The sequence below is a fragment of the Gavialis gangeticus genome, unplaced genomic scaffold (genome assembly GCF_001723915.1).
Source record: "Gavialis gangeticus isolate Ggan-Ray unplaced genomic scaffold, GavGan_comp1, whole genome shotgun sequence".
In the NCBI taxonomy this organism is placed as follows: domain Eukaryota; kingdom Metazoa; phylum Chordata; order Crocodylia; family Gavialidae; genus Gavialis; species Gavialis gangeticus.
Window position 1 is genome coordinate 403970 of NW_017728972.1, and position 12559 is coordinate 416528.

The following is a 12559-nucleotide window of genomic DNA, read 5'->3' on the forward strand; positions in this document are numbered from 1 at the left end:
CCGTCCCCCTTCATTAAGAGGGGATAGAGAATGGTACAGAAAAACGCTCCCCAAATGCAGCGTGTTCTAGCCTCCTAGTCTCAAAGGCAGGAGAAATAAGAGACGTGAAGAGTTAGGGTTCTGAGAGGGATGTGAATTTGTGTGTTCAGAAATAAAATTATTTGATTTGGAAAATTAAAACATTTTGTTTTGTATTTCGGAGTAATTATTACTATTATTTAAATTTCATTCTGCAGTAAGTTTTGGTATTTTGACCTTTTTGTCCTCATTCACATATAAATGAATATCAAAATGAATAGCACTTCCTGTGAGATGGAGGTTTTGTTTTTCAATCTGCTGAGGAATTGCTGTTTTCTCCTTGGAGATAGGAACTTTCATTTTTGTGGTCTGGAGTTGCAGTGTTGGGGCACCTTCCTACAGTGCAGGGAGAAAAGTTGCTGTCTTCATACTGAAGTTCATAGACATTGCTGCTTATCCCAGGCTTCTAGGAAAAGTTGGCTCTGTCAGTGTGGTCATTGCCTGGACTTGCAAACAGACCTCTGCCTCATGGACATCATTATGAGCTACTGAGCAGAGATGGACATTTTTATACATGCAAGTGCCATAGTGCTGGGTGCTTTGAAAAGTGTCCAGTGCTGTGATGCTTGCAGTAGTATAGGTGGCAAAATGCATGTCAGCACTGAGAAAATGGCGGTGGTGAACTTTTTTGAACTAAAACATACACAAGGTGCTTTAGTTCAAAAGTGCGCTGCTGCCATTTTCTGTGTGCTGATGCACATTTTGTGGCATATACAACTGCATGCAGAACAGTGTAGTGCAGGTCAGCTCACTGCAAAGTGGTGGATCTCCAGCATGTTGGAGGACCAAAAAGTATGTGTATAAATGCCCTATGAGTTTGGGGTGTAATCTGGGCAACAAGGGGTGCATCTACATGTGTGCTTTACTGTGGAGTAGACTAATTAGCTCCACAGTAAAGCATCACTGCACCTGTGCTGGTATTAGGACACAGTAAACTAATGAACTCTGTAGTAATTTACTGCACTGAGATGCATGTGTAAACACTGATTGTAGGAGTCAGTTGCACCTGGACAGCCCAGCCAGCTGGGGGCTTGCTCTGCCCTGGCTCAACTTGCTGCCGTCCTGGGCTCACATGTAAAAACTGTGCCCGGGAGCAGTTTACTTCAGCTCAAACAGCGCCAAAGTTTATTGCTTTGCATTAATTATACCTGTAGATGCATCCAGTGAGTCTAAGTGTCAGCTGTGCTCTCTATGGGTGCAGCTACACGTGCGCTTTAATGCACATTAGCATATTTTAATGTGCATTAAAGTGTCACGGCTGCTCCTGGGACCTGAACCTGTCACAAGGTACCAGGAGGCAGAGCCACAGAAGTCCTGCACAAACTGATATGTCCTGGGCCCTGGACATCCCTAGGGTCGGCTCTGCTTTTTAATTAGTGTGCATTAATATAGGCAATTGCATTTTCAGCAGCACTTAAAATTCATGCTCTTTAGTTAATGTGCAGTAAGACAGGCTAGTGTGCATTTGCCTAGTACCTCACAATGGGACACTTGTGTAATTCCAGCATCTCGGAGCTGACTCAGTTAATCAAGTCTACTGGAGTGCAGCAATTGCCACACTCAAGCAGCCTCCTGGGTCTTGTATATCAGCACCCCCATGCTTCAAACTGGTGGCAGGCACTTTATCTCAAGCTCATTCAACAAGCTTTAGATAAAGTGTCCTAACTGCCATTTTGAAGTGCTGGGATGCTGATGCACGAGACGCTCCAGGTGCTTTAATTAGAGCAGCTCTTGGGGCCACTGTATGCCATCCCCACCCCAGTGCACGTGTATAAATGTCATACATGTTTAGATACCCTCTACTGCCAAGACCTTCATCTCTGAGGTCTTGCAGTTACTTTTTGAAAGCTTTCTTGCTGAGCAAGGAGTAACAGTTAACCTTTCCCCCTGGTTTTTCCACTGGGAAAGATTGTTTGTTGCCTTTGACTTTGGGAGTTTTTTCTCACCTACATTTGTTCACATTTCCTGCATGCCCTGGTTCAGGGAACTATGCTAGAAACTGGAGTATAGATATGTGACAGAGAGCTTGGGGGCTCTGTCACTTTAAGCAGGAAGCAGCCCAAGAAGGGCCCTGCCAGACAGGCAGGGTGCAGCTGGTACTGGATTGCTATAGAGACCAGCTAAGGAGATTAATTAACAGGCACCTGCAAGCAACCCAGGGGAGTCTGCTGACTGGAAGGGGCCAGGGCCCTGGGAGAGAGATGGCAGGGCCAGAGCTAGGGCAGGCAGTCTGGCCATGGAGGCTTAGCAAGGAAGTTCTTTCTAGGGGTGCCTGTGACTGAGAATCAAACTGTGTGTGCTAGGCCTTGAGACCACTAGGGAAGCTTAGGGCTAGCAGAGGATTTAGACCCACATTGGGGTAGTAGTTTTGTTATAGCCAGAAGGGCTTGTGTTAGATGTTTGGTTTTAGTATATGGAGTGAAGATCTCAGTGGGTTGGGGGGAACTATGAAGGGTGGCTTGAAGGTCCCATAGCACCTGTAGCAGGGGGCACAGCAATCCCATAGTGCCTGAGAGGGGCAATCCTTCAGTGCCTGTGAGAGGTATGCTGTGCACTCCCAGAGGGGTCATTTCAGACAGCCCGGAGTGGCTCAGCCACCCAAGAGAGGGCAGAGATATAAGGCCTTGGAACAGATAGGCCTAGGGCCCAAGACCCAGACAGTTCTGGGAGGTTCAGCAGCCTGAAAAAGGTTGGAGATGAGGCCTTAGAAGGCAGACAAGAAGCTGGGAGCCATGAGCTAGAGGGCTCAGCAGTAGCAAAAAAAGGGTGGAGGCTGAGACAGTCTAAGCCTGACACTGAAACAATGGCAAACTTGCTTTGGGTCCCTCAGGCAGCCTTCCTCCTAATAAATAATACATTTATTAATGTATTATTAATAAGTAATAACAGCCTCCCTCTAAGAAAGGCATGGTGGGTGAGCAAAGAAGTGAGGGCCCCTAGAGTTGGAAGTGGGATAGGATTTGTGTGGCCAGCAGGAAGTGTCACGGCTGCTCCTGGGACCTGAACCTGTCACAAGGTACCAGGAGGCAGAGCCACACAAGTCCCGCACAAACTGATGTGTCCCGGGCCCTGGACATCCCTAGGGTCGGCTCTGCTAGGGGGTAATGTTTCAGAATGGGCTAAGATTAATGCTGGACAAAATGCTACTTAAAAGAGCACACTTAAGTGTGGCATTGTGCATCACTGGCTTTTGAAATCCCATGCTTTCAATTACTGATGATTCAGTTTTGTAGTATAGGCAGCCAAATATGGAAGTAAATAATCTTGCCCTGCAGGAGTCTGCCTGAGGCAGAGTGATATGAGCCCCGTCTTGCCCTCATCTCTGCAAAGAGAAAAGGGATTTGCTTGCTTGCCTTGCCTAGTTTGCTAAAGATGGAATAGATTTATTTCCAGAAATGAAGAATTGCAAATGAGTGGTCAGAGTAGAAGCGAGATTGCATCCTCTAAACCAGCCTCTCCTGTCACATGCCTACTCCAGCATTCAAGGATTTTTAGAGCACTTTGGGTCTTGCTTGGTGTCCTTCCTCTTGTGCAAAACCCTTCTACATTTCATCCCTCCAGTTCAGTCATCTTTTTCTGTAGATAGTTTCTCTCTCTGTTTATTGGGGGTTCAGCTTTGAATAGTTCCAGAGTCCTTTTGCTCCGCATATCCCTGTGAGACCCATTTTGCTTGTGTCAGTGGAGGGTGGGTCTAGGCCTCTTCCAGGGACAATATTGTCCTCTTAAGTACTAGGTAATTGTTAGCTTAACCCATTGCTTATATTCCTGCAGATGTATAATACCACCCAGGACTGAGGTGACTCTGAAACCATGTAGCAAACAGCATGATGATAATCAAATTAGGAGAGGTACACATAATATTCTTAGAAGTAATTCAGCTATCTCTCTTCCTAAAATGAATTGTTCAGATCAAATCACTATTAAAGAAGGAGGCTGGTCTCGAGGCTAAGGAACTGACTGGCGCCTTGGTTCAGTTCCAAGCTTCCTTTGTGCCTCTGTTTATCACCCTCAAAACAAGTCAAGAATCCTTTCTTTCTCTCTGTCTTCTCTATCACAGGGACACTCTTTCTATCTATATGTATAGCACCCAGCTCTCAGGTGGCTCTGTTTTTGGAGGAGGCTGCTGGGTGCTGCTACTGTAAATATAAATGAGCAGTATTAATAATTATTAGACTGGATCTGTCTCCCATGAGGTCCCCTGGGGGATGGTTTGGAATGAGGCCATTGTTGTGTACTGATTTCCATTAATTTGCTTTCCCTTTTAGCTCCTTTCCTTCCCTACCCTTCCCAAATTTCTCTTCCTTAACCCGTCCCTTTCTGGATTTTGCAGGATGCCTACTCTGAAATTGCCTACCTATTTGCTGAGTTTTTCCGAGACCTTGACATAGTCCCATCTGACATCATTGCAGGCCTGGTCCTCCTGCGGCAGCGACAGAGAGCAAAACGCAGTGCAGTGCTGGATGAGGTGAGTGCTAGGTGTGCCTTCAGGTCCTGTTGTGCCTATAAGGGACCCTGAGGATATGGCTACCTAACTTATTTCCACCTGTCTTCTGATTTTACCTGTTCCTCTGATGTCTCAGTACATGTGAAATACCCACCTTGTTTCTGTAGCCCGATGGGTCACTCATAGTCACTGCTCTATGAAGTAAAAATATTTGTTTACCTGAGATTTCTAATGGGCTTTAGGGACAGTGAGTCAAAAATTGCAGCCACTTTCCTTTTGTAGAGGGTGATGCATACAGATTTAGCCCCACATCCCAGAAGTGCTGTCACCTTGAGGGTTGAATAGGCTGATTACTTCACATTGCACAGCAAAATAACCAGTCCGTCCTTTAGAGGAATGTAAAGTAGACTCCTGCATCAAGATTCATTCTGCATCCATCATACCAATGTAGTTTTGGTGCTTATGGTGTTCTAGGAATTGCAGATTACAAATAATCTGGTGGAACCTATGACAAACATGCCATGGCTCCTATAAAAGGAAACCAGGTGACCTGCTCACAGTCTCGTTGGGTGTTAGTGACAGGGCTGGGAATTGAACCTGAGCCTCCCAGCTTCCAGGCTTGGACCATGACTCCTGAGTCATCCATCTTCCCTGCACTGGGATGAAAGAGCAAAGGGAATCTTTGGGGGATTATTGAGCTCTCAGGAAGTTACTGAACCTGGAATTTGATTTACTCCCACAAAAAAAAGTGATGGGCGTGAAATGGTCAAGGGTTTCCATTTCTAGGGCTGTGTCACTATTGGCAGCAGAGGTGATGAACCAGGGGAACTGAGATCAGAGTGGACAGAAGTTGGAGCAGTGATGGGTTCAGAAAGCTGGCCAGGTAGTAGGAAAACACCTTGCTGCCTGTGAATTGTGTTGACATAGGACACTTGCCCTCCTTCTGCACAGCCAGTGTTTCTTGGTGACTCGGAGAGGACTCTTGCTTATGCATGTATGTGATTTACAGGCGAACAATGACATTCTGGCCTTTCTGTCTGGGATGCCAGTGACAAGGAACACCAAGTACCTGGATCTGAAAAATGCAGTAAGTCATCAGTTAGTGATCTCACCTGTTCTGTCTGCAGCTTTTAAGAGTACAGCAAGCCCACCTTGTTTCTCCACACAGCCCTGTTCCCTTTTCTCCATCTCAGCAAATTTTTGCTCTTTTCTTTCTCTCTTTGTCTGGCATAATCACAAAAAAATTAAAAGACTTATTAGATGATCATAAAAAGTGCTTGCACTTGTTGTGGGCTTTTCCATCTTCAACGTTCCCTAAGGCTGTGGTTCTCAACCTTATTTTTTTTCACCAGGACCCATTTGTAAACATCAATGGCCAGTCCCGACCCAGTTCCCCTCACTCCTGACCAACTGGCCCCCCACCTCCAGGCCCCAACCGCACAGTGTGTGGGCCAGGGGGTAGGTTTGTGGGATGGTGCGGGGGGGGTGTATTTCTGGAGCATGAGGGGCCCCAAGCCATCCCTTACAGTCTTGGAACTCTGCCGGCCTGCTAGGGAAAAGGCACAATTTCCCACATTTTTCTCTTTTAAAGGAGAATCCATTTTTAAAGTTTGTTGATCCATTTTTAAAGTATGTCTGCAACCCTTTCATATATTCTTGCGACCCACTTCTGGGTCATGACCTACAGGTTGAGAAATGCTGCCTTAAGGCTCCCTATGACCCTCCATGCATTCAGTGCTCTTTCTCAGCTGAGTGGCAATACTAGAAATTAGGGACTTACCCAGGGCTAAAGATGTGGACTCAGTGATACAACTGTAATACAGACTCTGTTATGCAGGTGCTGCCAGCATAGTTTCTGGATCCCAGCATGTGGGGTTCCATTTCAGTTTGAGCAGCAAGCCACCTAGACCAGGAGGGAGCATTGCTTCCTGGCACCAGTTGTCTCTGCAGTTTGCAGTTCTGTACTGAAGAAGAAGGCAGCTGCAATCTGTTTCATTATGTGCAAATTAAGCTTGGCTTTTGTCTCCTGGCATGCTGCCACTGCAGCTCTTGTCTGAGCAAATTTTGTTCATCTCTCTGGATTTGGGGATAAATCATGCAAGAGAGGCTAGGTGACCCAATCCAAGTCTCTTCTGATTAAGTGATTCTGTGATTAACCTGCCTGTGGGCCTCTTCTTCTGTACTGTTTAATGCTGGCATTCTGCTTGCCATCAGACAAGCAAGTCATTCCACCCAGGTCAGGGGAGGGGGTGTGCCGGCATGTCTCCTGTTATTAACCAGCTTAATACTGATTGCACACATGTTGAGGCAGGTGGACCCAGGCTAGGTGGAAGGTTTTACCACTCCATCTCTGTGCCTCACTGTGGCTAGCTGGAAATGATGTATTTTGGGATATCCTGTTCCTGAGAAGTAACTTTCTTCTATCTTTGGTTTGGGCGTTGTAGAGCACTTGGCCTCCTTGGACATTGGGAGTGGAAATTGGACCATCTCCACAAAACTGCCATGTAGCAAAGCCTACTGTGGGGAGGCTTCCCTCACAAAAAGCTGTTGTTTTGTGTAAAGGAGGAGAAGAGATCTGATTCTTAACTTTATTAAACATTAAGAGTGAACTCCTCAGCTGGTGTTAACTGGTTTTGTTCCACCACTGTGCTGATTTACTTCAGCAGAGGATCTGGCCAAGGACAACCAGTGTGCCCTGCACAAGGCAGCTGGAGGAAAAGTCTGGGACTTGCAGCTGTGTGGGCAGTGGAGGAGAGAGGTTTACATTTGCCTAGGCCAAAGAAAAGCAAGGCAGCATGTTTTCCACTTTGGTCAGGTGGGGAAAAGTTTGGAGAAGGGAGTTGAGCAAGGAGATTACCACCAAGAGGATGCAAAAAGCATTTAGTGTGTCTCTTGTCTTTCAGCAAGAGATGCAGCGGTACAAAGAGGTGTGTTACTACATGCTCTTTGCCCTGGCTGCCTATGGCTGGCCCATGTACCTGATGAGGAAACCCACCTGTGGACTTTGTCGCCTGGCTAGATCCTGCTCGTGAGTAACCATCCTCCACTGCCCCCTTGCTTTCGCTTTTTCTCACCCAATTTTTCCTCCTTTCTCACTTTTTTCACTTTTCCCTTCCGTCCTTCATTTTATTTTATCATTCTCCTTTCCTTTCTATTCTTCACTCCTGCTTTCTTCCATTCTTTTTTCTGTTTCTTCCACGTTTCTTTGTCACCTCTCAGCTGTCTTCCCCTCTTTTCCACTCATTTTCTTTCTCTGTCCTTTTCTGTTTCTTTCTTTTCAGACTCCTGTTCTCACTGTTTCTCATCATCTACCCTACCTTTTACATAAACCAGACTGTGTGTTTCTTGCCCTTTCTGGCAAGCTAAGGACCTTGCCAGTCCTTTATGCTTTGAACAGGTAGTACCAGGAACTAATTTGTCATAAGGCTAAATTTGTTCAGAATCAAAATCACCATTTTGGAGCTCAGAAGTCAGATTTATCACAGGATTATAGGGAGCTGACATTTGGGTATTTATTGAGGCATCAGTGAGACTTAGCCAGGATCTGTCCTCTGGGCTTTCTGGGACTGACTGATTTTGTTTGTTTGGTTGGTTTTTTGTTTTTTGTTTTTTTTAAAAACACTGGATATGATGCGACTCTCTCCTGGTATCAACAGTATAGTTAAAATTGAGGTGACATTTTCATTTTAAATGTTGTTCTTATTTTCAGTGACTTAAAAACTTCATCAGTAAATTCCCTGTGAGGCTGAACTTCTAGTGCTTAGTCTCAGCCCAAAGGTTTTTTGGATTCTAGGAAAGTTTTTTAGTAAAAAACTTCCTTTTTGAACTACATGTATATGAGGAGTGATGGGAGTAAAATTTGAAGTGGTTAAACTTTTTTTAATTGCTCTTCTGGTGCTTAGCTGCCTCCAGAACTACTCTATGAGCTTTATGGACATGGGCTTGAATAAGGACTAGCTGTTCCATCTGGGCATGTAGTAATAAATATAACATCCTTCCAGGTGTTCTGAGGTGTAGACAGGTCAAAGATTCTTCAGGGATTAGTTGTGTTGTGGCTCCATCTGGTGTCCACAAGTAAAATTACATCCCCCTATCCCTGGAGGGAAGTCTGTACAAGGTGGTCCAATAAAAAATATCCACCCCCACCCCCCTAAAAAAACAAACAAACAAACAAACCCCAAACAAAAAAACCAACAACCAAAAAAACAGACAGACAAAAAACCCCCTCAACTCTTCCTCCTGTGTTCTGGGGAAAGAAATCTGAACATGTCACTGCGCTGGGGCAGCTCCACCCAGGTCATCAATAGTGGAAGCTGTGACAGATAGGGCACAGGCATTTTTGCCTCTTGGTCTTATGCCTCTGCTTGGATCCTGATTAGATGTACACAGTACTTCTGTCCTGTAGGTGCTACAGCTTCTTCTAGTAATAGTGCCAGTGTGGAAAAATAATGAATTGAGATGAGGCCAGAAAGTTGTATCCAGTCTCCCGGGCTTGCAAAGTATCTTCCTTTGTTTTTGTTCCCTAGGTCTGTGGCTCCCTTGCTTCCAACCCTCTTACTATAGCCCATGTTTCCTAATTGCTGATTGCTCTTTCTGCAGATGTTGCTGTCTCTGTCCCTCACGGCCTCGCTATGCACCTGGTGTCACCATTGAGGAGGATAACTGCTGTGGGTGCAATGCTATTGCCATCCGTCGCCATTTTCTGGATGAAAACATGACCTCTGTGGATATTGTCTACACCTCTTGTCATGACGCTGTAAGGAGATTTTCAACTCCCAGTTTCTCAGGACATGTTCCCAAGATACTTCCTCCTGAAAGCCTGGCACTCTTTAGTATAGCTTGGGGACATACTGTAACTGTACTGAGCCTTCTCCCCAGAACCAATATGTTGCTCCTGGACCTGTGTTACCAAATTGTTACTGCAGATCTTGGTCAGGGACAGTTCAGATGATGATGCCCTGAAAGGGGTGATCTATCATACTGACAGTTCACTTTCCCTTTACCTCCTGTCTTATGGGTAAATCCCAACTTTATGGCACTGAACTTTTTAACAGAGCAGTGTGTTTTCCCCAGGTTTATGAAACTCCCTTCTATGTGGCTGTGGACCATGATAAGAAGAAAGTGGTCATCAGTATCCGAGGAACTCTCTCTCCAAAGGTATGCATACCATGCGATGGATTCCCTTATTGGCATTCATGTTTGCCCCAGAAGTTGGGCAACCTCTTTGGGGACAAGCTGAGACCTTTTTTTTATACACACTTGCTGTCTAATGCTCTAAAATATACTGGATTCTCTTCTTCCAGGATGCCCTGACTGACTTAACTGGGGATGCAGAACGCCTTCCAGTTGAGGGTCATCATGGAACCTGGCTGGGACACAAGGTATGGAGAAAAGCCTTCTCATTCTACCCTACTAACTTTTCAACATAGTCCCAGCCTCCTTCCCCCAAAACGTTGTAAGATTCCTTTAATAGTTAGAGGCTCTTGGATGAAATGCACTATATGATTGCAACGTGGTGGTGGTATTATAAAAGCAAATACTTTATTTCAGTTAAGGTCACTGTGGCATTAAAGAAAAGAAATATATTTAAACAAAACAAACCATAATAAAAAGCAAGGTGTAAAATAAAACACAGTAAGAGAAAGTTCTGAGAAACTAAATAAAAAAGAGAAACTAAGGGGATTTGCTAAAAAGTTCTCTATATTGAGAGAGCTTGCACCCGTGCAACAAAACTGATGCAGTATATTAGAGATCTAGGCTTGGTGTCACTAAATTGGCTTAGTATAGATAACAATTTAGGCCCCATTCCGGCAAAGCACTAATGCACATGCTTCATAGTGTCAGTGGGACTAATCCCATGTTTAAAGTTGGGTAAAATCCTGATCCTGGAAGCCTTGCTCATGCCAGAGGTCTTATTTGTCTGGATATAACACTGGTGTCCAAGGGCTACCTGAATAGTTTTGTATGTGGATGGGCTTTCCAGAGTGCCACTTTGTTGAAAGCAAGGCAGTATTCTTGTTCTCACAAATGTGAAGTCTGTTTTATACTTCTGAAACAATAGATTAATTGGTGTAACAATTTCTGAGTGAGAACATGCAAAAATTGAGAAATGAAGTAATGTTTTTGTCGAATAATTGACATTCAGAAGTTTAACATCTACGCTGCTTGATTCATTTCTTAAAGTGTGCATATTTTTCATGTCTCTTGCTTCTGAATGAATTTATTTAATTCAAAATTGCTTAGCACAACAGCACTTGTAAACCACCAATATGAAGTAAAAAAGGCAAAATTAAACCAAATGAAAATGACATTTAAGAAGCTGAGTCTGATAAACAGCTGTCTATTAGCTATCGTACAAATTAAGAATAGATGTTAGATGTAAGATCTTTTAATTAGTCTTTTAAAAATGTTTTATTATTATGTCTGTCGGTATGTGAAATTTTTTTAAATCATTCCCTATATTCTTTTTGCTTGGCCTTTTTATTAATAGATTCCTTTCAATTCTTTGATTTAACTAAAATTGATTTAGTTTCCTGGCTTTTTAATTTATTTTTTTTTATTTAAAAACATAATTATTATATCTAAATATTATAATATGTTTTCACACATCTTAGTTTTTAGCTAATAATATTAAATTCACAAATACAGGCTTATGTTAAAATATTAATATTTACCCTTACATAACGAAGTACTATCAGCTTCTCAGGGAGACTAACAAAGATAATAGAATGTTGATGCATCTTCCTTAATGTGATTTTAATGTCCAATAATCAGTTGTTGTTATGAAAACAAATGAAGTGTTTTGCTGATATTTCATGTGTTTGGAAGATAGTATGTGGCAATATTGGCACTTTCTCTAAGTTCTTGATTTTTTGGTGATGATGAGTTTTTTTTGTCATGTAGTGAGCATGCAAAAAACAGGAATATCCCACCTCTACTCTCTGATCTAACCCAATGTTCTGTTTGATATAGAGCTGATTATACAATCTACAAATGAAAATTATTGACAAATATGTGCTAACTTATGTAGCACCCCCACTGATTCGCACACTTTTTTTCTGCAGTTGTAATGATTGGCCGAGTTACCTCTGATGCCACAGTTGCGTTGGTTAGGAACTACAGTCAAGCCCCCAGTGCAGGCTTATATAGCCATAACTACTAAGGTTAGCTGATCATCATGGTAAAAATATGTTAAGGTTGCACATTCCTGGGGAAAAATAATTGCAAAAGACGACCATATTGTTTTGAGAAAAATGTTCTTTTTTTCCCCCAATAATGTCTGTTTAAAAATGAACTTCCTCTGAACATATATAAAACCATATTTCTAAGAAAAGAATAAAATAGCAACAATGTCATGGGGGCTTCTCTAGTGGCAGATTAGTGAGTGTGACAGAGATCATGACAAGTAAGAAAAAAACCAAAAAGTCATGACTGTGACAAATGAGCTTTCTACCTTAACTGGTATATACAACAGCTGCTAGCCATAATCAGTTAACTGCAAACTATTTATTTTCAAATAGAGCCTATATATGGATTTTCAGAGATTTACTAGTATGGAAGGTCTGAAGGGGTTTTGAACCATAGAGAACCAAAGTAACACTGAACTCTCCAAATTTCAAAGAGAAGTAATTTTTTAATTACGTAAAACTCAGAAAAATTAATTACTATTCCATTGCATCTTCCAAAATCTCCATTTTGTGTGCTATTTTAGATTTAGGCCTGGCTATATTCCTTCATATTTACAAAGCAGAATGCAAGAGACAAGGATTTCTTAGGGTTTTATACTAGGTAAATGCAACTTTTAATTAAAATGATGAACTGTGACCAACATGACTATGATGTCAAAGCATTAAAATTGCTATTTGAATATGGAATATTATCAGTATCAATATTATATCAACAATATTATATCAGGTTGGGGAGGACCGGGTTAGAGAGCTTCTGGAGGGGCTGGACACGTTCAAGTCAGCGGGTCCGGATGCTCTCCACCCCAGGGTGTTGAGGGAGCTAGCTGGGGTTATTGCAGGGCCCCTGGCA

The 12559-nt window shown here is 43.1% G+C and overlaps 1 protein-coding gene across 4 annotated transcripts in view; it reads left to right on the forward strand.

The window, feature by feature from the left end:
* Positions 1–12559, forward strand: part of DAGLA (diacylglycerol lipase alpha) — a 61358-nt gene that overhangs the window by 18529 nt on the left and 30270 nt on the right. For all 4 annotated transcript variants that reach the window (XM_019504918.1, XM_019504901.1, XM_019504893.1 and 1 more), the window contains 6 exons: positions 4409–4543; positions 5532–5609; positions 7426–7550; positions 9122–9278; positions 9596–9679; positions 9826–9903. In XM_019504918.1, the coding sequence (XP_019360463.1) occupies positions 4409–4543; positions 5532–5609; positions 7426–7550; positions 9122–9278; positions 9596–9679; positions 9826–9903 (657 nt within the window). The remainder of the gene's footprint in view (positions 1–4408; positions 4544–5531; positions 5610–7425; positions 7551–9121; positions 9279–9595; positions 9680–9825; positions 9904–12559) is intronic.